The 27,737-nt window shown below is 43.4% G+C and overlaps 2 protein-coding genes across 4 annotated transcripts in view; one reads left to right on the top strand and one right to left on the bottom strand.

Moving 5' to 3' along the window:
• Positions 1 to 5,088: 5,088 nt before the first annotated feature.
• On the top strand, positions 5,089 to 13,090 carry LOC115130323 (MOB-like protein phocein). Of its 3 annotated transcripts, XM_029661360.2 has the most exons (8): positions 5,089 to 5,199; positions 10,356 to 10,418; positions 10,705 to 10,805; positions 10,900 to 11,029; positions 11,344 to 11,423; positions 11,506 to 11,617; positions 12,245 to 12,404; positions 12,813 to 13,090. In XM_029661360.2, the coding sequence occupies exons 1-7, from the start codon at positions 5,104 to 5,106 to the stop codon at positions 12,374 to 12,376; spliced, it is 714 nt and encodes a 237-aa protein (XP_029517220.1). In that variant the 5' UTR covers positions 5,089 to 5,103; the 3' UTR covers positions 12,377 to 12,404; positions 12,813 to 13,090. The 3 variants fall into 3 exon arrangements, with proteins under 3 accessions (XP_029517220.1, XP_029517211.1, XP_029517229.1); XM_029661351.2 differs by having other exon boundaries at positions 12,245 to 13,090; XM_029661369.2 differs by having other exon boundaries at positions 5,092 to 5,199; positions 10,705 to 10,790; positions 12,245 to 13,090.
• The window catches only part of LOC115130313 (raftlin-2-like), a 48,655-nt gene continuing 33,475 nt past the window's right edge, over positions 12,558 to 27,737 (bottom strand). Inside the window, exons 4-8 of the mRNA XM_029661324.2 lie at positions 22,084 to 22,302; positions 17,911 to 18,017; positions 16,527 to 16,630; positions 15,712 to 15,790; positions 12,558 to 14,830 (exon numbers count right to left, since the gene is read on the bottom strand). Coding sequence (XP_029517184.2) covers positions 14,624 to 14,830; positions 15,712 to 15,790; positions 16,527 to 16,630; positions 17,911 to 18,017; positions 22,084 to 22,302 — 716 coding nt within the window. The 3' untranslated portion in view covers positions 12,558 to 14,623. The remainder of the gene's footprint in view (positions 14,831 to 15,711; positions 15,791 to 16,526; positions 16,631 to 17,910; positions 18,018 to 22,083; positions 22,303 to 27,737) is intronic.

Here is a 27,737-nt window from a genome sequence, read left to right on the forward strand (position 1 = left end):
GGCGAGGAGAGGGACGGAAGCTATACTGTTACACTGGCAATACTAAAGTGCCTATAAGAACATCCAATAGTCAAAGGTATATGAAATACAAATGGTATAGAGAGAAATAGTCCTATAAATACTATATTAACTACAACCTAAAACCTCTTACCTGGGAATATTGAAGACTCAAGTTAAAAGGAACCTCCAGCTGTCATATGTTCTCATTTTCTGAGCAAGGATTTTAAACGTTAGCTTTTTTTTTAAATGGCACATATTGCACTTTTACTTTCTTCTCCAACACTTTGTTTTTGTATTATTTAAACCAAATTTAACATGTTTCATTATTTATTTGAGGCTAAATTGATTTCATTGATGTATTATATTAAGGTAAAAGAAAAGTGTTCATTCAGTATTGTTGTAATTGTCATTATTACAAATAAATAAATCGGACGATTAATAAGTATCAACTTTTTTTGGTCCTCCAATAATCGGTATTGGCGTTAAAAATTCATAAATCGGTTGACCTCTAGTGATTACAGCTTTTTACACCTGTATTTGGAGTTTTTCCCATTCTTCTCTGCAGATCCTCTCAAGCTCTGTCAGTTTGGATGGGGAACGTTGCTGCACAGGTATTTTCAGGTCTCTCCAGAGATGTTCAATCTGATTCAAGTCCAGGCTCTGGCTGGGCCACCCAAGGACATGCAGAGACTTGTTCCAAAGCCACTCCTGTGTTGTTTTTGGATGTATGCTTAGGGTCCTTGTCCTGTTTGAAGGTGAACCTTCGCCCCAGTCTGAGGTCCTGAGCGCTTTGGAGCAGGTTTTCATCAAGGTTCTCTGTACTTTGCTCTGTTCATCTTTCCCTCGATCCTGACTAATCTCCCAGTCCCTGCCTCTGGAAAAACATCCCCACACCATGTTGCCACCACCATGCTTCATCGTAGGGATGGTGCCAGGTTTCCTCCAGGCGTGACGCTTGGCATTCAATCTTGATCTCATCAGACCAGATGGCATTGTTTCTCATGGTAACGAGTCCTTTAGGTACTGTCATGTCTTTGGCTATGCCGGATTAAGTGATATGACATGCTATTCTATAAAATAATTTATCCGTAATGAATATTACCTGATTGAGCTAATCATGTAAATGTAATTAACTAGAGAGTCGGGGAACCACAAAATAATATTTATAGAGCTGTTATCTTCCAAATAAACTCTTAAAGACCTACCAATATTTTACATCAATAGCAGTCAATATTAATCGTCACCTTAATTCAGTCTCATCTGAAACTTGTAAATTCTTGGTTATCTGCACGAAACCTGGCTAACAAGTTGAATTAGCAATACAAAATTGGGTTGAATTATTTATTTACTAAATACCTAACTAATCACACAGAATTACACATATACATTATTAATAATAACTTGATTACAAATTACGTCATAAAGGAAAACGTCCCTAGCGGGCGGAACAGATATGACAGCTGGTTACACAAAAGAAAAGGGCTGGGTTTTAGTGAAAGAGCGGGAAGACTGAGGGACACAGGGAGAAGCTGTGCTATCGTAAATACAGTATCTTATGCATTCTAAATTACCGCCCATTTGGAAAAGGAAAAAAATGCAATAAATATTTACTCTGAGCTGTGCTTCGGTAGGTTGGTGGTAGATGGAAGGCCGTGTTGCCCAACCGAGTCCTTTGTCCTTTGAAGAATGTCTCTGCTGGTAAATTGGATATGTTGTAGTAATGTCGTTGTGTGGTAGACGGAATACTCTGTCTGTTCCTTCCTAACCTGCATTTGCAGCTGCTGTTGCTAACTCAACAGCTAGGAGGTATCACTTCTGTAGTGAATAAGAGTTCAAAGTTCATACCATTCGCAACCAAAGCTCAGATGTTGGCTTCGTTCTGTAGTTATTATCTGAACTATTCTGACATCGGACCGTCGTCCTCACGTCCTCGGAACAGGAGGTTATATTGTTGTCAAGGCTTTATATAGGAAGGGAGAGGAGGGAGGGTTTGAAAAGTTTTATAGCCCATGTCCCTTCACAGGGGCGGGCCACTGATTGAGCAGAGCCCTACCTTATGAAAACCCAAATCTCACATTTTAGAAGCTAAAATCACATCACAAATAATTTCATACTCAAATATTTAAATTGAACAACAATTCCATGTGAATCCGATAACTCTGATGTGTAGACTTTCCACTGTAGAGTTTGTCATTTTATCATTGATGAGAATGTCTCAGATGACAACCGAACTGACATCATATTCATGAAGTACCAATGCATACGTTCAATTGGTCGGATTACCAGAATATAGTTAATTTCCCCCCACCTTCTGATGTTCCCAGAATCTCTATGTTAACCAAGGTGTTTGCAAATGTAACATCAGTAGGGTAGAGAGAGGAAAAAGGGGGGAAGAGGTATTTATGACTGTCATAAACCTACCCCCAGGCCAACGTCATGGCAGTACCTTATGGCAAACACCAAGCGGGCTGTCATGTGCCTTTTACTGAGGAGTGGCTTCTGTGTGGCCACTACCATGAAGTCCTGTTTGGTGGAGTGCTGCAAAGATGGTTGTCCTTCTGGAAGTTTCTCCCATCTCCACAAAGGAACTCTGTCAGAGTGACCATTGGGTTTTTGGTCACCTCCCTGACCAAGGCCCTTCTCCTCTGATTTCTCAGTTTGGCTGGGTGGCCTGCTCTAGGAAGAGTCTTGGTTGGAGTCCATTCCAAACAAGACTTGGCATGCCCCCATTCTAATCGACGGGGCTGTAGTGGAGCAGTTTGAGAGCTTCAAGTTCCTTGGCGTCCACATCACCAACAAACTAACATGGTCCAAGCACACCAAGACAGTTGTGAAGAGGGAACGGCAAAACCTATTCCCCCTCAGGAGACTGAAAAGATTTGGCATGGGTCCTCAGATCCTCAAAAGGTTCTACTGCTGCACCATCGAGAGCATCCTGAGGGGTTGCATCACTGCCTGGTATGGCAACTGCTCGGTTATTCTTATCTTACTTTTTTAGGGATTTTCTTAAAACTGCATTGTTAAGGGCTCGTAAGTAAGCATTTCACTGTAAGGAGGGTTGTATTGTATTCGGCACATGTATTTTACCTGTTGTATTCGGCACATGTGACAAATACAATTTGATTTGGTGGTTCCAAACCATTTAAGAATGATTGAGGTCACTGTGTTATTCGTGACCTTCAATGCTGCAGATCTGTGCCTCGACACAATCCTGTCTCGGAGCTCTACGGACAATTCCTTCGACCTCATGGCTTGGTTTATGGCCAGAAATGCACTGTCATCTGTGGGACCTTTTATATAGACAGGTGTGTGGCTTTCCAAATCAAGTCCAATTCATTGAATTTACCACAGGTGGACTCCAATCAAGTTGTAAAAACATATCAGGGATGATCAATGGAAACAGGATGCACCTGAGCTCAATTTCGAGTCTCATAGCAAAGGGTCTGAATACTTCTGTAAATAAGGAATTTCAGTTTTTTATTTTTAATAAATGTACAAAAATTTCTAAACCTGTTTTTGCTTTGTCATTATGGGGTATTGTGTGTAGATTGAGTAAAACATATTTAATCGATTGTAGATTAAGGCTGTAACGTAACAAAGTGTGTGTGTGTGTGAGTTAGTGGCGGCAGGTAGCCTAGTGGTTAGAGTGTTGGGCCAGTAACCAAAAGGTTGCTGGATCAAATCACCAAGCTGACAAGGTAAAAATAGGTAGTTCTGCCTCTGAACAAGACAGTTAACCCACTGTTCCCCGGTAGGGGGTCATTGTAAATAAGAATTTGTACTTAACTGACATGCCACGTGTCAGTGATATATATATATATATATATATCTGGAGGAATGCAGTGGTGTAAAGTACTGAAGTAAAAATACTGTAAAGTACTACATAAGTCAATTTTTGAGGTAACTATACTTTATAGTATGTATAGTATGTATATTTTGGCCAAATTTAACTTTACTACATTCCTAAAGAAAATAATATACTTTTTACTCTACATTTTCCCTGACACCCAAAAGTCGACGTTACATTTTGAATGCATAACAGGACATGAAAATATTCAAATTCATGAACTTATCAAGAGGACCTCCCTGGTCATCCTTCTGATCTGGTGGACTCACTAAGCACATGCTTCCTTTGGAAATGGTGTCTGAGCTTTGGAGTGTGCCTCTTCTTCTATGAGGTTTAAAGGCAGTTGGCATCCAATTTGTTGCATTACCGCCACCCACTAGACTGGAGAACAACTCCCTTACACTTTGCTTAACACATTCCACTACTTTCCCCAATACTACACATTCCTTTGCCTCATGCCCTTCTGCACATTTCTCACACCTTGGACCCTCCCTCCTACACACTGCTGCCACATGCCCATAAGCTTGGCATCTGTAACATCGTAACGTATTCGGCACATACGCTCCTACAGGATAACTTATATATCCTAGCTTCACTTTGTCTGGCAAAAACTCAACTTCAAAACTCAAAAGAACAGACAATGCCTCTTCTGTTTCCCCACCGTTTATGCGTCGCATCTAAAGACGAGCATCACATACACCGGGATTCTTTCCCCTCAGCTGGTCAACTTTTATATTTACTGCTACCCCAGTTACCACTCCTTTCATTGGTGCCCTTTTCTTGAGAGCGAAACGACTTTTCTTGCCCCCATTTGTTTTACTCCGAGCGCCTTCTCCCTCTGACCAACACAAACAATTATCACTCGACCACTTCTGGTTACCTTCACCGATTCCACATTACCCAACTCTTTCACCCACCGCAAAATCACAAATGGATCAGCCAAAATGCAAGAGTCCACTTTTCCCATAAACTTCACTCCTGTCAGATTCATAGTGCCGTCTGGTTTGTTTAATATGAATTTTAAATGATTTATACTTTTACTTTTGATACTTAAGTACATTTAAAAACCAAATACGTTTAGAAGTTGTATTTTAACGGGCGAATTTCACTTTTACTCGAGTCATTTTCTATTAAAGGTATCTTTACCTTTACTCAAGCATGATAACTGTGTACCTCTTCCACCACTTGAGGAATGTCCACTGCTTGGTAGCCTTGCAACTCCCTGTCCGCGCCCCTGGTCACACACAAGTCAGTAAATGTGCGCATCATTTGCATCCGGGCATTCTGTCGAGATGGTCATGGCGGAGGGTACTGCAGTTCTGAGGAGGAATCGGCCTGGAACCAAGGCGAAGGTATGTTTCCACAAAGCGGAATACGATTGCATATGGTAAAGAGACCAACGGTGACCACGGTGGTCTTACAGGAACAGTGAATTTCATTCAGATTTGGGGGTTTGAGTCGAGTCGTTTCTCTGAACGGTTAGCTCGGAGTTGTCTTTCCGGAAAATAGGAAGAGTCGGGCTTGCAACTGGGTAGCGTTAGCTAACGCTAACTAGGCTAGCTAAAAACGACCACAGAATTTGAGACTTGCTAGGTAGTTAGACTTTAAAACAATGAAATATACATACCATCTGAAAACCACTTTACTGTTGATAGCTAGCGAACTAGTAGCTAACCTAGTTTAAGTTCGCTAGATATCTAAGTTAGATAACAGCTGTAATTGTTGACATATTAGCTAGCTACCGTTTAACTGTTAGCGAGCTATTTTGACATGGCTAACTGTTCATGAGCTGTAGTCTTCAGCTACTGTACTTTAGCTAGCTGGCTAACGTTATATTATTTTCCATCAACTAGCTATCAAGCCAAGTAACGTTAATTATTTGTGTAATTACACGTGTCCCCAATGTAGTTAGCTAGTTTACCAGTAACTGTAAACGTAGCTAGCTAAATACTGTATATTGTTTATTTATTAGGATCACCATTACTACTCTTCCTGAGGTCCAAACAGGATTAAAACAATTAGCTACATCACAAGAAAACGCAACAGCCTACATAATAAATAAAACATATCATGCGATACATTATTACGCAAATATACAATAGTGACGAGTCGCTGTCGTTTAAGATTAGGGAGGATTTTTACTTTTTTATGAGCATGTCCTTATTTATATTACAACATATTGGATATTCATATTCCATTCACCCAGCTCAATGTAACCTCGATAGTTACTACACATTATACTTGTATTTTCCCTATACCCATCATCATGTTTCTACAATCTAGACTGTGATTGAAAGATTACAACAGGTCAAGAGAAAAATTTGAGTAATCAAGGTGACAGTGACACATTTAATACGGCTTTGCGTGACTAGCTGATCTAGGGTGTAGTCATTAGTGTAAACGAGAGATTCTATTGGACAAATTCAGGTATATTTATCCCCGTTCTGTTTGCTTCCATTTAAGAAACGTTTTTCAACAGAATCTGCAGAATAAATACACCCCTAAACACACGCAGACACAGTTAACATTCATAGCAGCCACATACAAACAGCATGATTACTTTTCTAGTTGTATTCCTTCTCGCATCTACGTGCTCTCTTCCTCTCGCATTTTCCCTTCGCTTGTGGACTTCAGTGCACAATATATCAGCTGTCTGTGACCAGGCGAAAAAACCTTTCCAAACCAAACCTTCATATTATAATCGCTAACTGCTACACACAGCCTACATCGTTGGCACCATATTAGCTAATATCATAGTCAACAAAACTCTACAACTAACACGTTAGTAAATCCGCTACAATCATGCAGTACAGTGTACAGTCAGCAGGCAGTTTAGCAGTTACACCAGAAGGCCCTGGTGTCAATTCATAAACCAAAAGCTTACCTTGACTTAGTTCCAGTTTTGGATAGCCATAGCATCCCTCTTTGTTTGAGCCAGGTGTTTGAGTAAGCTAAACTAGCTAAGAAAGCGAGAGAAAAAAATACAAGAAATATAGTTAGCTCTCTCTTGCTTCTCCTTCATTTTTGAAGGAATTAATTTGTTCAAAACTTCAACTATTGTCTTTCTCTCTTTGATTCACAACTACTCACCATATTTTATACACTGCAGTGCTAGCTAACTAGCTTATGTTTTCAGTACTAGATTAATTCTCAGATCCTTTGATTGAGTGGACAACATTTCAGTTAATGCTGCAAGAGCTCTGATAGGTTGGAGGATGTCCTCCGGAAGGGGGTGAGAACCATGAGCTTCCTAGGTTTTGTATTGAAGTAAATGTACCCAGAGGAGGACAGAAACTAGCTGTCCTTGTCGTGGACATATTCAGTCAATAATATTTCCCAAATACTGGAGCTTGTGAGTTCAAATAGACTTTATTACAAATTAACAAAAGCCGAGCTGGTGCATGAAGCAACTGCCTTTCCAGCCTCGGCACACACTTTTTATTCAGTTTTCATCCTTACGTTACACACACACAGTCACTCCTCTTTATGTTAATGATTCATCCCCTTGGGCATTTAGCCACCATTATCTTTTTGCCTTGAACTTATTTCAGCTTGGTTTCCATTTTCTTGTTCAAATCAAATCCAATTTTATTTGTCACATACACATGGTTAGCAGATGTTAGTGCGAGTGTAGCGAAATGCTTGTGCTTCTAGTTCCGACAATGCAGTAATAACCAACAAGTAATCTAACTAACAATTCCAAAACTACTGTCTTATACACAGTGTAAGGGGATAAAGAATATGTACATAAGGATATATGAATGAGTGATGGTACAGGGCAGCATACAGTAGATGGTATCGAGTACAGTATATACATATGAGATGAGTATGTAAACAAAGTGGCATAGTTAAAGTGGCTAGTGATACATGTATTACATAAGGATGCAGTCGATGATATAGAGTACAGTATATACGTATGCATATGAGATGAATAATGTAGGGTAAGTAACATTATATAAGGTAGTATTGTTTAAAGTGGCTAGTGATATATTTACATTTCCCATCAATTCCCATTATTAAAGTGGCTGGAGTTGGGTCAGTGTCAATGTCAGTGTGTTGGCAGCAGCCACTCAATGTTAGTGGTGGCTGTTTAACAGTCTGATGGCCTTGAGATAGAAGCTGTTTTTCAGTCTCTCGGTCCCAGCTTTGATGCACCTGTACTGACCTCGCCTTCTGGATGATAGCGGGGTGAACAGGCAGTGGTTCGGGTGGTTGATGTCCTTGATGATCTTTATGGCCTTCCTGTAACATCGGGTGGTGTAGGTGTCCTGGAGGGCAGGTAGTTTGCCCCCGGTGATGCGTTGTGCAGACCTCACTACCCTCTGGAGAGCCTTACGGTTGAGGGCGGAGCAGTTGCCGTACCAGGCGGTGATACAGCCCGCCAGGATGCTCTCGATTGTGCATCTGTAGAAGTTTGTGAGTGCTTTTGGTGACAAGCCGAATTTCTTCAGCCTCCTGAGGTTGAAGAGGCGCTGCTGCGCCTTCTTCACGATGCTGTCTGTGTGAGTGGACCAAATCAGTTTGTCTGTGATGTGTATGCCGAGGAACTTAAAACTTGCTACCCTCTCCACTACTGTTCCATCGATGTGGATAGGGGGGTGTTCCCTCTGCTGTTTCCTGAAGTCCACAATCATCTCCTTAGTTTTGTTGACGTTGAGTGTGAGGTTATTTTCCTGACACCACACTCCGAGGGCCCTCACCTCCTCCCTGTAGGCCGTCTCGTCGTTGTTGGTAATCAAGCCTACCACTGTTGTGTCGTCCGCAAACTTGATGATTGAGTTGGAGGCGTGCGTGGCCACGCAGTCGTGGGTGAACAGGGGCTCAGAGGGCTCAGAACGCACCCTTGTGGGGCCCCCGTGTTGAGGATCAGCGGGGAGGAGATGTTGTTGCCTACCCTCACCACCTGGGGGCGGCCCGTCAGGAAGTCCAGTACCCAGTTGCACAGGGCGGGGTCGAGACCCAGGGTCTCGAGCTTGATGGCGAGCTTGGAGGGTACTATGGTGTTGAATGCCGAGCTGTAGTCGATGAACAGCATTCTCACGTAGGTATTCCTCTTGTCCAGGTGGGTTAGGGCAGTGTGCAGTGTGGTTGAGATTGCATCGTCTGTGGACCTATTTGGGCGGTAAGCAAATTGGAGCGGGTCTAGGGTGTCAGGTAGGGTGGAGGTGATATGGTCCTTGACTAGTCTCTCAAAGCACTTCATGATGACGGAAGTGAGTGCTACGGGGCGGTAGTCGTTTAGCTCAGTTACCTTAGCTTTCTTGGGAACAGGAACAATGGTGGCCCTCTTGAAGCATGTGGGAACAGCAGACTGGTATAGGGATTGATTGAATATGTCCGTAAACACACCGGCCAGCTGGTCTGCGCATGCTCTGAGGGCGCGGCTGGGGATGCCGTCTGGGCCTGCAGCCTTGCGAGGGTTAACACGTTTAAATGTCTTTACTCACCTCGGCTGCAGTGAAGGAGAGACCGCATGTTTTCGTTGCAGGCCGTGTCAGTGGCACTGTATTGTCCTCAAAGCGGGCAAAAAAGTTATTTAGTCTGCCTGGGAGCAAGACATCCTGGTCCGTGACTGGGCTGGGTTTCTTCTTGTAGTCCGTGATTGACTGTAGACACAGAGCTTAGGGAATATATTCTATTGGTGGTGTAACCATAGCAATGATACAAAAAGAAACAGACACGCATACTCCTAATGCAGGTACATGTCTAATGGTGCTTTTAGTAATACACACCTATGCTCCTAATGCACATCTAATGAACCTCATGGGACTGGGTAATGGCTTCCCTTATCCTAATGACCTATTGATTATTGGTTTCCCTTAGCCTTATGACCCAGACACACATGCCTTCCCTTAACCTAATGACCTATTGATTAATTGCTTCAGAGTGCACGTCTAATGGCCCAGACACGTATGGCTTGTGTTGATTCTGCTTACTACTCTGAGATGTATAATGTGCACATATGTACTGGAACATTCCCAATATCCTCCACCTACACCATGGTGCTAACCTACAGAGTGCTGTTGAGGATACTGTAGACCTTCATAGCAAAACAGTGCTTTAATAAATTATTTGGTGACGTGAATATATACGTTTCTCAAGTTTTAATGTCACATGCACAAGTACAGTGAAATGCCTTTCTTGCAAACTATTTAGCATTGTTTTATCAAAAAATGTTTCACAAAAAAAAAATGAAATTCCCCTCCACTGATATAAAATTATTTTTTACAGTGTGTCTCTCTAGACAGTCCGCGTTGTGCCGTGAGGTGTTGTTTTTATCTGATTTTTTTACATCTGATTTTACTGCACGCTTCAGTTACTTGATGTGGAAGAGTTCCGTGTAGTTATCTCTCTATGTAGTCTGAATTTCCCAGAGTCTGTTCTGGACTTGGGAACTGAAGAGACCATCTGTCTAGTTAGATGAAATATGAAATGCGACACTATTTTGCCCTTTGAGCCATAGCCACACATGCACTGAATATGATTATCGCTCCCTCTCTCACTGCAGGATTTCTACAACTGGCCAGATGAATCCTTTGAAGAGATGGACAGCACGCTGGCTGTACAACAGGTGTGGTTGAGTTAGCTAGTGGCGCATGACTGTGGAGTCCATTTTGAGCTTCAAGTGTCATAATTGCAGAATTCTGTTCGTAGCTGTCAAGTGCCAAGCCTGACGCTGACATGGTGTGCTTTATTTTAAGATGGCTGCCTGCTTCCCTATAAGATTCTTCGTAGGTTATCTATTAATGGTTGATTATTGTGACCCATGTCAGAACCTATTTCTTTTAGCTAGCTAGGAGGATGATGGCAAGATGTTTTGATCACTAACCTCGGCACTTCCCCTGTCCCTCGTTCAGTACATTCAGCAGAACATCCGGTCAGACTGCTCCGGTATCGATAAGATCCTGGAGCCACCAGAGGGACAGGACGAAGGGGTGTGGAAGTACGAGCACCTCCGGTACAGTAGCTGCACGACACACGGAGATCAAAAACCTTACTCCGTGCGGGTGTGTTGACCCAGTCTGTGTCTACCTTTCTCCCATCTAATACAGGCAATTTTGTCTGGAGCTTAATGGACTCGCTGTGAAACTGCAGAGCGAGTGCCACCCAGACACCTGCACCCAGATGACAGCCACAGAACAGTGGATATTCCTGTGTGCGGCACACAAGACCCCCAAAGAGGTGAGTGTTACTAAAATCAGGATGAAGAACGATTGTCCATGTACACTTATAATCTCCACCCCTCAGAGCCTGGTTTCTTCCTAGAGAGGAGCCTTTCTAGGGAGTTTTTCCTACCCACTGTGCTTCTGCATTGCTTGTTTTTTGGGATTTTAGGCTGGTTTCTGTATAAGCACTTTAGGACAACTGCTGATGTAAAAAGAGCTTTATAAAATACATTTGATTTAATTCACTCAGGATTACATTTTTCAGCTCAGCCTGCAATGCACTATTCTATATTTAGGATGCATGTACATTGCCTGTGCTTGGGTCCACAGTGCCCTGCCATTGACTACACCAGGCACACGCTGGACGGAGCTGCCTGCCTTCTCAACAGCAACAAGTATTTCCCCAGCCGGTGAGCACTCACACACACACACACACTATGTAAAGGAGTGCTTTGGTTCCCCACTCATACGCTTTCAATCTCCCCTCCCCAGTGTGAGCATCAAGGAGTCCTCAGTGGCCAAGCTGGGTTCTGTGTGTCGCCGGATCTATAGGATATTCTCCCATGCTTACTTCCACCATCGGCAGATATTTGACAAGTATGAGGTAAGTTGAAGGTTCACACTCCCCAAATAGACTTGGCAGTGAAGTATGATTTGGGCTCTTCATACCAATTGAAAATGACAGTAAAGCTTCATTGGGACATTCATTACTTGTTTGAATTAGAACATATAATGCACGTATCCACACCACATGTGCAACCAAATGAGTGATTACCAACTCCAAATTCTCCGTATGTGGCCAACCAGCTATGAACATATTCCATCTTGTAGTAGTCCCATGTTAAGCCAACAGGTGGCACTACAGACTTAGACAATAGGGAAACACTGGACTGATACTGTACCGGAGCTGAATAGAGTCTGGGACCTGTGCATATCCATAATGGCCACTTCATTGTCTACTGTACTCATGCCCTGTGGAGTTCAGCCATGTAATGACTCCAAGCAGACCAAAGCTATGGCTCTACATACAACAGTTAGTTCTGATTCTGGATGCTGTTTTAGCTGCGTTCCAGACATGATTTACTTCATGACAAATCACGGCTGTGACAGTATGGCTTCATAGTAAATGGTCAGTCAGCCTCTAAACTAGTGCATCAGATCATCCTCTTGTTTAGGGGTTGAGGCTGTTTCTGGACAGGGCCCAACTCTCATCCCCTTTCCTTCCCTGTAGAACGAGACCTTTCTGTGCCATCGGTTCACGCGCTTCGTGATGAAGTACAACCTGATGTCTAAGGACAACCTGATTGTTCCTATCCTGGAGGAGGAGGTCCAGAACACCTCAGCTGGGGAGAGCGAGGCCTGAGAGGAGAGCTGCACACAGGAGACCAGATGTGAGTTCAATTACTAGTATTCAAATACTGCTTGATTGAGCTTGCCTGTTGCAATGAAACCAATGAGAGTCCCACAAGGCAAATCCCACCCACCTGGTACTCCAGGCAGGCTAAAGCAAACACAAAGTATTTGAGATAGTATTTGAACCCATGTCTGATGCAGCTACACACTAGCCAGACCCACTACTCTGTGGGGAATGTTAATTGAACCTTTTGAGCAGCTAGATTTACAAAACATACATTTAACCATAATGTGTTGATGGCAAAGGCACACCCTTATGGGCTCCCTGTATATAACCCCTGCTGTCCCACCCCCCACTATCATGTGTTTGCTGGTGCTTTGCTTTCTCCGCGTTGCTTTTGTTCTCTCTCATTGAATTCCAAATAGACTCCTTGCCACTCCTGTAGATCTGAGGCTTGGATAGCTGGAAGAATATGCAGACATTTCCAGGAAACCCATTTGGAGGCAAGATGAAGCTATGACCATAATGCTAAGGTTTAGAGAGGCTAGGGGTCCATTTGTGGTTCAGAAGCCCTCTATGCTTGTGTTGCTCTGAGTACACACCGCTCTCATCATTAAGTTATTTTGTGGGAGGAGTCTTGTCTATCCGCCCCACTTTTTATTTTCCTTTAAATAATTACATTTTGTTACTGTCGACATTTGTCTTAATAAAAAAATACCATTACCCCGTTGTTGACCCCCCCCCCAAAGAATCCCTTTATGTATAATTTGGCCCCATCTGTTATGACTTTATTTTAAAACATTCAGCTTGTAAAAGTCATGGGAACATTTGAGGTGTACACCTCTCAACACCTGGATGAAGGCAGATGTGAGTGTGGGGTCACTGCTGGAACCGTCAAGAATGAACTTGTCCTGTCCATGGCCTCTCCTTTTTAGCCTAGTGCTTTAAAAGTAAATAATTGGTCAGTAAATGTGAGGAAATCATGGGCATGTGTTTTTCTAAAGTGGACACAGCTGAATAAGGAGAAATAAACACTGATGACAAAAGGAAACAAAATATTACAAATTCTCAAATAACACTGATTTGTTTCACCATCCCCCAAAACAAGGGGGCTCATAAACCTGTATTGTATAACTACAAATGTCCATCATTGTGGTGTTCTCTTATATAAATACTTTAATAGTAGTATTAAACAAATGTCATCTCCCTTAGTAACACAATAGGGCCTTTGTCTGAAGAACTGAGGAAAGGAATCATCACTGGGCAGAATGAAAACAATTGAGGCATGATAACCAGTACCATAAAATAATAACTACCAGCTATTTCTAATGACAATAGGTGCAGGAATAGAATCTGATGCCAATGAATAAAAATGCACACTAATGATGACATTGTGAACAATCAGACAATACATGTATAGCCCTAATGTACATATCTAGAGAAGGTTCAGTATGTTATCAATTCATTCCCAGGCAACCCTGTGGCTTGGCAGTCTGGTATGTGGAAATAAAACTCACCCATGCAATTACTGTGCAAATAATCTTCTCCAGGCCTGAACTAAAACAGCCCTAGTTTGATAACTATCACAGGAAGATGTCTGAATAATATTGCTGAATGCTGCAAGGCCCTGGACAGCGAGTGTGTATTTGTCCGCCTGGTACGTTTCCTTCCAGCTGGGTGTGTTTGAGACAACCGGGGAGAGGAGCAGGAAAGGGAATACCTCGTCAGCTGCACTACAATGTATTCAACCCAATGTAGCTGTGCTTCTGGCCCGTGTCACCATGTGCCAGAGTAGGTGTGATGTTACACGTCAGAGGATGAGATTAAAGTTGTATTGAACGGAGGTGTTGGCAGTTCTGGGGGAGGGGGTCCCAAAACGTGGGGACACGTTCCAACAACCAGGTGTGTAGTTGGTCAGAGTACAATCCAGTGGTCTGTGTGTGTCTGCATGGAAGCTTCTTCCTGGTTCTCCCGGTCATTGTGGAGATGTCCTGTGCTTTCTGCTGGTCACAGTTGTGTGTGTGTTCTTTCTCATATGAAAAAGGTGCTGTGTGAATCTGGACTGTTAAGTGCATATGTGTGAGGGTACGAACAAAGGTGTCTCGACAGCTTGCTTTTCTCAACAAAATGTATAAAAATAACACTTCATAATTTAAAAAAACTGCCAAGTTTTGCTTTTCTAGTCTTCTTGGTTAGGGAAGCGATTAGAGGGATAGATGGGGGTGTATATATATATATATATGTCCATTTCAGGGGTCACATGCAGGTCACCTCTGCCGCCCCGTCATCATGCTCGAAGCCCCCCTCTAGGTGGGACAAGGTGCTGGGGTATCCCCCTCCGAAGACAGGGAACCCCCCGATACCCCCAGCGGTGGGGGACAACTCCACATTGGGGGGTGTTAGGGGGCTGCCCACACCTCGACTCACAGAGCCAGTGAACACGTCGCTCTGAATGGACCCGGCCTTGGAGAGGACAGAGAGGGTAGGATAAGAGGAAGAGTCTGATGGTGACTATGCAGTAACGCTAAACATTATGCAAATAAGTCACAGGTCATTCAAATATCTAGTAAAAGCAACATGCAGATGTGTGTAACGGCAACTAGCTTTCAGTCTCACTTCAGAATTAGACATTTCGAAGTTGAGTGTTTTAAGGTTAAATTCAGGCATTATAATGTAGCAATTTAAAACCTCTTAAGGATCTCTACAGATCGGTGTCCCACCCTCGGGAAGGTTGAGCTAAAGTGTGTTAATGTAATTAGCAAGACGTAAGTAACCAGGACAAACTAATCTAACTGCACTGTCCAATTTACAGTAGCTATTAGTGAAAGAATACCATGCTATTATTTGAGGAGAGTGCACAGTTATGAACTTAGTTATTAATAAGCCAATTAGGCACATTTGGGCAGTCTTGATACATTTTGAACAGAAATGCAATGGTTCATTGGATCAGTGTATTACTTTGCACATACACTGCTGCCATCTATTGGCAAATCTATATTGTGCCTGGGTTTGCATTTTGAAGATGGCAACAAAAAAAAGTATTTTTCTTTATCCTTTACCAGATTTGATGTGTTATTCTCCTACATTCATTTCACATTTCCACAAACTTCAAAGTGTTTGCAAGAATATGCATATCCTTGCTACAGGTAGTTAGATTTGGGTATGTTATTTTAGGCAAACATTTAATAAAGGGTCAGATCCTTATTAATACAATTAATTAATTTGTATGATACTGCTACATCTCACTTTGCTTTCATTTTCCACTTCCCTTAATCATGTTAAAAAATCCACATAGAACAAAAACACTACAACAGGAAAGCTGCTAACTGAAACCAAGCCCTCACATGGTTCCTCTGTGGTATTGAAGAGGTCTTGATTGGTCTCTGTAGGAACACCACATGCTTGGTTGCCAGGTTACCATCACTAGACAAAACACACAACATTACAAACGTTTATGAAGGAAAACAGTCAAATAAGGCGTGATGACCCGGGCTACAAAATTGACGTGTTTGTTCTGGACCATCAGGCAGTGGTGTAAATTAAGTGAAAATATTTAAAGTACTACTTAAGTAGATTTCTGGGGTATCTGTACTTTACTATTTATATTTGACAACTTTTACTTCACTACATTCCTAAAGAAAATTACATACATTTTCTTTGACACCCAAATGTACTCGTTACATTTTGAATGCAGGCAGGACAAAAAAAAAGATCAAATTCACACACTTATCAAGAGAACATCCCTGGACCTCCCTACTGCCTCTGAAGGACTCACTAAACACATGCTAAGTTTGTAAATGATGTCTGAGTGTTGGAGTGTGCCTCTGGCTATCCATACATTAAAATAAACAAGACAATTATGCTGTCTGGTTTGCTTAATATAAGGAATTTGAAATGATTTAGTATATTTCAAACCAAATACTTGTAGACTTTTACTCAAGTTGTATTTTACTGGGTGACTTTTACTTGAGTCATTTTCTATTAAGGTATCTTTACTTTCACTCAGGAATGAAAATTGGGTACTTTTCCCTCCACTGCCATCAGGCAACACACAAAACATTTAAGTGCAATGTCAGGTTCATCACTTGAGTACAGAGACTTGAGCCAAGACTGGTCCAACAACATTAATATCAAAATGTCCATCAATTATGTGTGTTACCTGTCATGGCGGATGATATGTGTGGGCAGGACACAGGTGAGCAGCCAGCCGAACTCAGCCAGTGTGTGAAGGAGTGGCCCGTAATCTGTCTTCACATCAGAACCCTACACAGCACAACAATGTTGTCAAACACTGGATAAAGGTAATTGTTGAATGTTTTCTACACTTGTTTATCCATCTTCTTGTGTTACCATTAGGGTTGCTGACACACAAACAATCCCCACCCCCCACAGACATGATGCTAATCCCCCCACACACGATGCAAATCTCCCCAACACAGACACAATGCTAATCCCCCCCACACACACGGTGCTAATCTCTCCCCCCACACACACACGGTGCTAATCTCTTCCCCCCACACACACACGGTGCTAATCTCTTCCCCCACACACACGGTGCTAATCTCTTCCCCCCACACACACACGGTGCTAATCTCTTCCCCCCACACACACACGTAATGCTAACCTCTCTCTCCCTACAGGATCTTCCCTAGGGAATACCTACTGCAACACATTCACCTGTCCTCACTGACTGACCCACGCATGCACACACGTAATGCTAACCTCTCTCTCCCTACAGGATCTTCCCTAGGGAATACCTACTGCAACACATTCACCTGTCCTCACTGACTGACCCACGCATGCACACACGTAATGCTAACCTCTCTCTCCCTACAGGATCTTCCCTAGGGAATACCTACTGCAACACATTCACCTGTCCTTCATGCACACACGTAATGCTAACCTCTCTCTCCCTACAGGATCTTCCCTAGGGAATACCTACTGCAACACATTCACCTGTCCTCACTGACTGACCCACGCATGCACACACGTAATGCTAACCTCTCTCTCCCTACAGGATCTTCCCTAGGGAATACCTACTGCAACACATTCACCTGTCCTCACTGACTGACCCACGCATGCACACACGTAATGCTAACCTCTCTCTCCCTACAGGATCTTCCCTAGGAATACCTACTGCAACACATTCACCTGTCCTTCATGCACACACGTAATGCTAACCTCTCTCTCCCTACAGGATCTTCCCTAGGGAATACCTACTGCAACACATTCACCTGTCCTCACTGACTGACCCACGCATGCACACACGTAATGCTAACCTCTCTCTCCCTACAGGATCTTCCCTAGGGAATACCTACTGCAACACATTCACCTGTCCTCACTGACTGACCCACGCATGCACACACGTAATGCTAACCTCTCTCTCCCTACAGGATCTTCCCTAGGGAATACCTACTGCAACACATTCACCTGTCCTTCATGCACACACGTAATGCTAACCTCTCTCTCCCTACAGGATCTTCCCTAGGGAATACCTACTGCAACACATTCACCTGTCCTTCATGCACACACGGCTCTCTGACCTCAATGACGGTCCACTGCTCCACTACGATAGTGTCATTGGCAGGAGGGGCAGTGCTTCTCTCCTCATAGACAAACAGTCCCTCTAGTGACCTGGGCACAGGCTCACCTGACAACACACACAGTAAACTATACTGAACAAAAATATAAACGCAACATGCAACAATATCCAAGATTTTACCGAGTTACAGTTCATATAAGGAAATCAGTCAGTTTAAATAAATAAATCTATGGATATCACATTACTGGGAATACACAGATACCTTAAACAAAATAATTGTAGGGGTGTGGATCAGAAAACCAGTCAGTATCTGGTGTGACTACCATTTGCCTCATGCAGCGCGACATCTCTTTCGCATAGAGTTGATCAGGCTGATGATTGTGTCATACACATCAATCAAGAGCATCACAAATATGCTCAAAGAGTGACATGTCTAGTTAGAATGCAGGCCATGGAAGAACTGGGTCATTTCCAATCTTCCAGGAATTGTTTACAGATCCTTGCGATATGGGGCTGTGCATTATGCTGAAACATGAAGTGATGACGCCGGATGAATGGCACGACAGGATCTCATCACGGTATCATTAAAAAATAATTAAAATGCTATTTTGTTCGTTGTCCGTAGCTTATGCCTGCCCATACCATAACCCCACCATGGGGCACTCTGTTAACAACGTTGACATCAGCAAACCGCTCGCCCAGACGACACCATACAAGTAGTCTGCGGATGTGAAGCCGGTTGGACGTACTGCCAAATTCTCTAAAACGACGTTGGAGGCGGCTTATGTTAGAGAAATTAACATGACATTTTCTGGCAACAGCTCTGGTGGACATTCGCACATTCAAATCAAATAAAAATGTTATTTGTCACATGCGCCGAATACAACAACCGTGAAATGCTTACTTACCCGCCCTTAACCTACAATGATGTTAAAAAGATTTACTAAAATTAAAGTACAAAATAAAATGAAAAGTAACACAATAAAATAACAATACCAAGGCTATATACAGGGGGGTACCATTACCGAGTACCCATTTGATTAATTGTTAATTGCCATTTGTCTTATGGCTTAGGGGTAGAAGCTGTTAAGGAGTCTTTTGGACAGACTTAGCGCTCCGGTACCATGCGGTAGCAGAGAGAACAGTCTATGACTTGTGTGGCTGCAGTCTAACAATTTTTTGGGCATTCCTCTGACACGCCTAGTATAGAGGTCCTGGATGGCAGGAAGCACCACCCTCTGTAGCGCCTTATGGTCAGATGCTGAGTAGTTGCCATATCAGGCGGTGATGCAACCGGTCAGGATGCTCTTGATAGTGTAGCTGTAAAAACAATTGAGAATCTGGGACCCATGCCTAATATTTTCATTCTCCTGAGGGGGAATAGGCATTGTCGTGCCCTCTTCACGACTGTCTTAGTGTGTTTGGACCATGATAGTTTGTTGGTGTTGTGTACACCAAGGAACTTGAACCACCTGACCCGCTCCACAACAGCCCCATCAGGAAGTCCAGGCTCCAGTTGCATAGAGAGGTGTTTAGTCTCAGGGTCCTTAGCTTAGTGATGAGCTTTGTGGGCACTATGGTGTTGAACGCTGAGCTGTAGTCAATGAACAGCATTTTCACCTAGGTGTTCCTTTTGTCCAGGTGGGAAAAGCCAGTGTGGAGTGCAATTGAGATTGCGTCATCTGTGGACTTGTTGGGGCGGTTGAATTGAAGTGGGTCTATGGTTTCCGGGATGATGGTGTTGATGTGAGCCATGACCAGCCTTTCAAAGCACTTCATGGCGGTAGTCATTTAGGCAGGTTACCTTGGCATTCTTGGGCTCAGCAATTACGGTGGTCTGCTTGAAATATATAGGTATTCCAGACTCGGTCAGGGAGAGGTTTAAAATGTCAGTGAAGACACTTGGTCCACGCATGCTTGGAGTACACGGCCTGGTAATCCGTCTGGCCCTGTGAATGTTGACCTGTTTAAAGGTCTAGCTCACATCGTTGACGGAGAGCGTAATCACACAGTAGTTCGGAACAGCTGGTGCTCTCATGCATGCTTCAGTGTTGCTCGCCTCGAATCAAGCATAAAAGGCATTTAGCCCATCTGGTAGGCTCGTGTCACTAGGCAGCTCGCGGCTGGATTTCCCTTTTACAGACTACAGAGTTTGTAAGCCCTGCCACATCCGACGAGCCTCAGAGCCAGTGTAGTAGGATTCAATCTTAGTCCTGTATTGACGCTTTGCCTGTTTGATGGTTCATCTGAGGGCATAGTGGAATTTCTGCCAATTGCACACTCCCTCAAAACTTGAGACATCTGTGGCATTGTGTTGTGTGACAAAACTGCACATTTTAGAGTGGGCTTTTATTGTCCTCAGCACAAGATGCAGCTGTGTAATGATCATGCTGTTTAATCAGCTTCTTGATAAGCCACTCCTGTCACGTGGATGGATTATCTTGGCAAAGGAGAAATGCTCACTAACAGGGATGTAAACAAATTTGGGCACAATTTGAGCGAAATAAGCTTTTTGTGTATATGAAACATGTCTGGGATCTTTTATTTCAGCCCATGAAACATGGGACCAACACTTTACTTGTTGTATTTATATTTTTGTTCAGTGTATCAACACACAACGCATATCAACCAGAAAACATAAAAATCATACATAAATCTGAGTTACATGAATGCAATCGGTGGACAGACGTGCGTCACCAGATACCTTGTGCGATGTATTGTTGTCTCTACCTTCTTGCCCTTTGTGCTGTTGTCTGTGCCCAATAATGTTTATACCATTTTTTGTGCTGCTACCATGTTGTGTTGTCATCATGCTGTCTTAGGTCTCTCTTTATGTAGTGTTGTGTTGTCTCGTTGTGATGTGTGTTTTGTCCTATATTTATATTGTATCTATTTTAATTTTTTAAATCCCAGGCACCTGTCCCCGCAGGAGGCATTTTGGTAGGCCGTCATTGTAAATAAGAATGTGTTCTTAACTGACTTGCCTAGTTAAATAAAGGTTAAATAAAATACCTTAACAGTAGCTGTTGAACTGCAACGTGAACAATGCTCTGCGAGGCAGTGAATTCTAGTCAGTACTGAAAGTATGTCATTGGCATGACAATGAGCTAGTTAAAGACATGAAGAAGTAGGCTGTATGTGAGCGAGAGTCCCCCGTGTACTATACTCTCAGGCCCCAGATGTCTACAAATGTGGATTTTATGCTGCTAGTCTATGGTGCAACAAGAAGCCAGGTTGGGAAGAGAGGTCCAAATATAGCCACAGTGGAAGAAGAGGGAGGGGAAAGAAAAGGAGGAGGGAGAGAGAAGGGAGCGAGGAGGAAAGAGCAGGAAAGGTGGGAGAGAGGAGGAGGAGGGATAGAAGGGGGAGAAGGAAGGAGGAGAGAGCAGGAAGAGGGATAGAAGGGGGAGGAGAGAGCAGGAGGGGGGATAGACGTGGAGGAGAGAGGAGGAGGAGGGATAGAAGGGGGAGAAGGAAGGAGGAGAGAGCAGGAAGAGGGAGAAGGAGGATAGAGCAGGAGGAGGGATAGAAGGGGGAGGAGAGAGCAGGAAGAGGGAGAAGGAGGATAGAGCAGGAGGAGGGATTGAAGGGGAGGAGAAGGAAGGAGGAGAGAGCAGGAAGAGTGAGAAGGAGGATAGAGCAGGAGGAGGGATAGAAGGGTGGGGACAAGGGATAGAAGGAGCAGGGACTGGGAAACAGGAAGTGAGTGATCCGTGGGACGAAGGAAGCAGGGAGACAAAACACAACAGATTTCTGATAAGACAATAATGGATAGAGTAGCAGAATGAGAGAAGGATGATTGAGAAAGATGTGGATTCACGAGAGATGGAGGACAAAGTGTTCTTAAACTCTCTTTAATCCCATCCTCTCTTCCAGAGAAGTAAACTGTAATAGGATGTTGACCTATCATTGCTGGAGACCTTACAACTCCTAGGCAAGATGTCACAGCATGCACGTTGTTTTTGCTTTCTAAGCCTGATGTGGCTGTCACTACAGAAGAGTTCTACATGCCACTACTACACAGTAGTTCTTAGGCTCGTTTTCTCAGAGTACGATTGCTGATCTAAGTTTAGTTGTATGTTGTGAATCATAATGAATAAGATCACGTGTATGAGGGGGGCACGGATGTACATTCACCTTAGAAGTCTCTCTATATCTTAGTATTTGACAGTACCTTTGGGTGTGTCCCAGTACACAAACGAGTCCACCAATGACCAGCCTTTGCGGTAGTAAGCTGCAGTCAGCTCCAGCCAATCGGCCTCCAGCGAGCTGACCATCGGACCCTTCCTGGACACGCGCATGGACAACGCCCCCTGGTGGTACTGGCAGGCCAGAGCGTCCAGAGGAGCACAGCCTGGTGCCCACGAGTGGAAAAACACCAGCAACCTCAGGTCTGAGAGATGGGGAGGAGGTAAGGATGGAGAGAGAGATGCTCAACATGCTCGGTGATGGTCTTTTACTATCTCATCCTGGAATATTCAAGGTCTGAGGTCATCTGCCTTTGACCTAAAGAGCAGGAACCAGACTTAATCAAATAAATTGGAAATACAGACATTGTCATACTACATGAAACATGGTATAAAGGAGACGGACCCACTGGTTGCCCTCTAGGTTACAGAGAGCTGGTAGTCCCATCCACCAAACTACCAGGTGTGGAACAGGGAAGAGACTCAGGGGGTATGCTAACGAGGTAAGAGCAGACCTAACTCACTCCATTAGTCAACACAGGAACGTTTTACATCTGGCTAGAAATGAAAAAGGAAATAATCTCAACAGAGAAATGTCCTCCTGTGTGCTACCTATATCCCCCCAATAGAATCCCCATACGTTATTGATGACAGCTTCTCCATCCTAGAGGGGGAGATCAACCATTTCCAGGCCCAGGAACATGTACTAGTCTGTGGCGACCTAAATGCCAGAACTGGACAAGAACCCAACACCCTCAGCACACAGTGGGACAAACACCTACCTGGAGGTGGCAGTATTCCCTCGCCCATGTGCCCCCCTAGGACACAACTACAACAACAAAATCAACAAAAATGGGTCACAACTCCTGCAGCTCTGTCAGACGTTTGGTATGTACATAGTCAATGGTAGGCGTCGAGGAGACTCCTATGGTGGGTACACCTATAGCTCATCTCTTGGCAGTAGTACTGTAGAAAAGGCCCATGGAGTTGGTGGAATAATCCTTTAATTCATTGCCACTTACTCAGCTGGGCCAGGGGCACTTTAATTAGGTCAGGTGGAAATGTCAGACAGATCTCAACTCCATAAGAGGAAGAAATTGCCATTGCCTGAGCTCTGCTTTCTCTTCCTTAACTGCATCTGATCCAGAAGTTCTGTGCGTCCATGAATCCACGTAAGTCCACCGACTCTGTTACCTTTCATCTGAACTATCTGTTGCGATCCGGAGAGTGGGCCATCAGTTATTGTTAATAGTTATTACCGCGGAGCGCGGCTTGGAGCGCAGCTTCAAACATATTGTGTAATGTGAATTGTCAATGATCACGGCCCTACGGACCCTCAGAGGCCAATTATGCAATGAAATTGATTACATGTACACATGAAGACAATTGAAAGGGTGAAATGAGAAATGTCATTGTTTGCTAACTGATCGACTTTGATATCAAACTAATGGGGATTATAAATTGAATGACCACTGTTTGTATTCTTTCATGATTTATGATAAATAGTTACGAGCCTAAATTACTCACGGATGATTACTATGGACTTCTTAATGAACTGGATTGTTGACTTCTCTAATTATGTTAATCTGAATGATTGGTATGGGATTATGAATTTGATTGGATACATGTTATTTGTTTCCTTTGTGATGCAGCACAGACTACTCAGTAAACATACCACTTTATGGTTAAAGGAATTCCTGCCTCAGTCTCATCCGTTCTGTCATCTGACACACCACGGAATACACCACGGAAAAAGAAGGAACAGCACGTCAGAAATCAGCTCAATGTAATTGAAGAATCCATAGAATCTAACCACTTCTGGGAAAATCTAAACAAACAACACAAGGAGTTCTATCCAAAACAGAGATGTATGGATAAACCACTTCTCCAATCTTTTTGGCTCTATAACAAAGAACAAACAGCAAAAACCTTTACAAGATCTAATATAAATCTTAGAATCAACTATTAAAGAGAACCAGAACCCACTGGATTCTCCAACTACATTAAATGAACTATAGGACAAAATAGAAACCCTCCAATCCAAAAAGGTATGTGGTGTCGATGTTATCCTAAATGAAACGATTCAATATACTGACCACAAGTTCCAATTGGCTATACTTGAACATCATCCTCAGCTCTGACATCTTCCCCAATATTTAGAACCAGGGACTGATCACCCCAATCCACAAAAGTGGAGACAAATTTGACCCCAATAACTACCATCAGATATGCGTCAAGAGCAACCTTGGGCATTATCATTAACAGCAGACTTGTACATTTCCTCAGCGAAAACAATGTACTGAGCAAATGTCAAATTGGCTTTTTATCAAATGACCGTACGACAGACCACGTATTCACCCTGCACACCCTACTTGACAAACAAACAATCCAAAACAAAAGTGAAGTCTTCTCATGCTTTGTTGATGACAAAAAAGCTTATGACTCAATTTGGCATGAGGGTCTGCTATACAAATTCATTGAAAATATACAACATTATGAAATCCATGTACACAAACAACGGTGTGAAGTAAAAATTGACACAGGACCGGGGGTGAGACAGGGATGCAGCTTAAGCCCCATTCTCTTCAACATATATACTGTCACGATCGTCATAATGAATGGACCAAGATGCAGCGTGGTATGGTTCCATCCTCTTTATTATGAAGTGAAACTCAAAGAAAACATTGCACAAAACGAAACGTGAAGCTGCTATAGTGCTCACAGGCAACTATACAAAGTCAAGATCCCACAAAACACAAAAGGGAAATGGCTGCCTAAATATGATCCCCAATCAGAGACAACGATAAACAGCTGCCTCTGATTGGGAACCATACCAGGCCAACATAGAAATGTATTACCTAGATGACCCACCCCAACCTAACCAACATAGGAAATAAAAAGCTCTCTATGGTCGGGCCGTGACATACAGTTGAAGTCGGAAGTTTACATACACCTTAGCCAAATACATTTAAACTCTGTTGTTCACAATTCCTAAAATGTAATCCTCGTAAAAATTCCCTGGTTTAGGTCAGTTAGGATCACCACTTTATTTTAAGAATGTGAAATGTCAGAATAATAGTAGAGAGATTTATTTATTTCAGCTTTTATTTAATTCCATTCCCAGTGGGTCAGAAGTTTACATACCCTCAATAATTATTTGGTAGCATTACCTTTAAATTGTTTAACTTGGATCAAATGTGTCAGGTAGCCTTCCACAAGCTTCCCACAATAAGTTGGGTGGATTTTGGCCCATTCCTCCTGACAGAGCTGGTGTAACTGAATCAGGTTCAGGCCTCCTTCCTCACACGCTTTTTCAGTTCTGCCCACACATTTTCTATAGGATTGAGGTCAGGGCTTTGAGATGGCCACTCCAATACCTTGACTTTGTTGTCCTTAAGCCATTTTGCCACAACTTTGGAAGTATGCTTGGGGTCATTGTCCATTCGGAAGACCCATTTGCGACCAAGCTTTAACTTCCTGACTGATGTCTTGAGATGTTGCTTCAATATAGCCACATAATTTTCCGGCCTCCTGATGCCATCTATTTTGTGAAGTGCACCAGTCCCTCCTGCAGCAAAGCACCCCCGTGCTTCACGGTTGGGATGGTGTTCTTTGGTTTGCAAGCCTCCCCCTTTTTCCTCCAAACATAACGATGGCCATTATGGCCAAACAGTTCTATTTTTGTTTCATCAGACCAGAGGACATTTCTCCAAAAAGTATGATCTTTGTCCCCATGTGTAGTTGCAAACCGTAATCTGGCTTTTTTATGACGGTTTTGGAGCAGTTCCTTCTTCCTTGCTTAGCGGCCTTTCAGGTTATTTCGATATAGGACTTGTTTTACTGTGAATTTAGATACTTTTGTACCCGTTTCCTTCAGCATCTTCACAAGGTTCATTGCTGTTGTTCTGGGATTGATTTGCACTTTTCGCACCAAAGTACGTTCATCATCGGAGGGCATGCTGTCCGGTCCTCTGGCAGTCTCTATGGGGGTGCCACAGGGTTCAATTCTTGGGCCGACTCTTTTCTCTGTATATATCAATGATGTTGCTCTTGCTGCGGGCGATTCCCTGATCCACCTCTACGCAGACGACACCATTCTATATACTTTCGGCCCGTCATTGGACACTGTGCTATCTAACCTCCAAACGAGCTTCAATGCCATACAACACTCCTTCCGTGGCCTCCAACTGCTCTTAAACGCTAGTAAAACCAAATGCATGCTTTTCAACCGATCGCTGCCTGCACCCGCATGCCCGACTAGCATCACCAGACTGGATGGTTCCGACCTTGAATATGTGGACACCTATAAGTACCTAGATGTCTGGCTAGACTGCAAACTCTCCTTCCAGACCCATATCAAACATCTCCAATCGAAAATCAAATCAAGAGTCGGCTTTCTATTCCGCAACAAAGCCTCCTTCACTCACGCTGCCAAGCTTACCCTAGTAAAACTGACTATCCTACCGATCCTCGACTTCGGCGATGTCATCTACAAAACTGCTTCCAACACTCTACTCAGCAAACTGGATGCAGTTTATCACAGTGCCATCCGTTTTGTCACTAAAGCACCTTATACTACCCACCACTGCGACTTGTATGCTCTAGTCGGCTGGCCCTCGCTACATATTCGTCGCCAGACCCACTGGCTCCAGGTCATCTACAAGGCCATGCTAGGTAAAGCTCCGCCTTATCTCAGTTCACTGGTCACGATGGCAACACCCGTAGCACGCGCTCCAGCAGGTGTATCTCACTGATCATCCCTAAAGCCAACACCTCATTCGGCCGCCTTTCGTTCCAGTACTCTGCTGCCTGTGACTGGAACGAATTGCAAAAATCGCTGAAGTTGGAGACTTTTATCTCCCTCACCAACTTCAAACATCTGCTATCTGAGCAGCTAACCGATCGCTGCAGCTGTACATAATCTATTGGTAAACAGCCCACCCATTTTCACCTACCTCATCCCCACAGTTTTTATTTATTTACTTTTCTGCTCTTTTGCACACCAATATCTCTACCTGTACATGATCATCTGATCATTTATCACTCCAGTGTTAATCTGCAATATTGTAATTATTCGCCTACCTCCTCATGCCTTTTGCACACATTGTATATAGACTCCCCTTTTTTTCTACTGTGTTATTGACTTGTTAATTGTTTACTCCATGTGTAACTCTGTGTTGTCTGTTCACACTGCTATGCTTTATCTTGGCCAGGTCGCAGTTGCAAATGAGAACTTGTTCTCAACTAGCCTACCTGGTTAAATAAAAGGTGAAATAAAAAAAATAAAAAATCTCTAGGAGACAGAACGAGTCTCCTTCCTGAGCAGTATGATGGCTGCGTGGTCCCATGGTATTTATACTTGTGTACTATTGTTTGTACAGATCAATGTGGTACTTTCAGGCGTTTGGAAATTGCTCCCAAGGATGAACCAGACTTGTGAAGGTATACCATTTTTTTCCTGAGGTCTTGGCTGATTTACTTGATATCCCCATGATGTCAAAATTACCAATGTAACAGTATAGCTTCCGTCCCTAACCTCGCCACGACCTGGGCGCGAACCAGGGACGCTCTGCACACATCAACAGTCACCCTCGAAGCATTGTTACCCATCGCTCCACAAAAGCCGCGGCTGGTGTCAGAA

This window comes from Oncorhynchus nerka, linkage group LG1 (genome assembly GCF_034236695.1).
Source record: "Oncorhynchus nerka isolate Pitt River linkage group LG1, Oner_Uvic_2.0, whole genome shotgun sequence".
NCBI lineage: Eukaryota > Metazoa > Chordata > Actinopteri > Salmoniformes > Salmonidae > Oncorhynchus > Oncorhynchus nerka.

Bases quoted from the DNA above. Each gene is read 5' to 3' on its own strand.
- LOC115130323 (XM_029661351.2), top strand. From the start codon at position 5,104: ATGTGCGCATCATTTGCATCCGGGCATTCTGTCGAGATGGTCATGGCG. The intron at 10,806-10,899 runs GTACAGTAGCTG...CATCTAATACAG, and splicing joins TGGAAGTACGAGCACCTCCG to GCAATTTTGTCTGGAGCTTA. The intron at 11,424-11,505 runs GTGAGCACTCAC...TCCCCTCCCCAG, and splicing joins AACAAGTATTTCCCCAGCCG to TGTGAGCATCAAGGAGTCCT.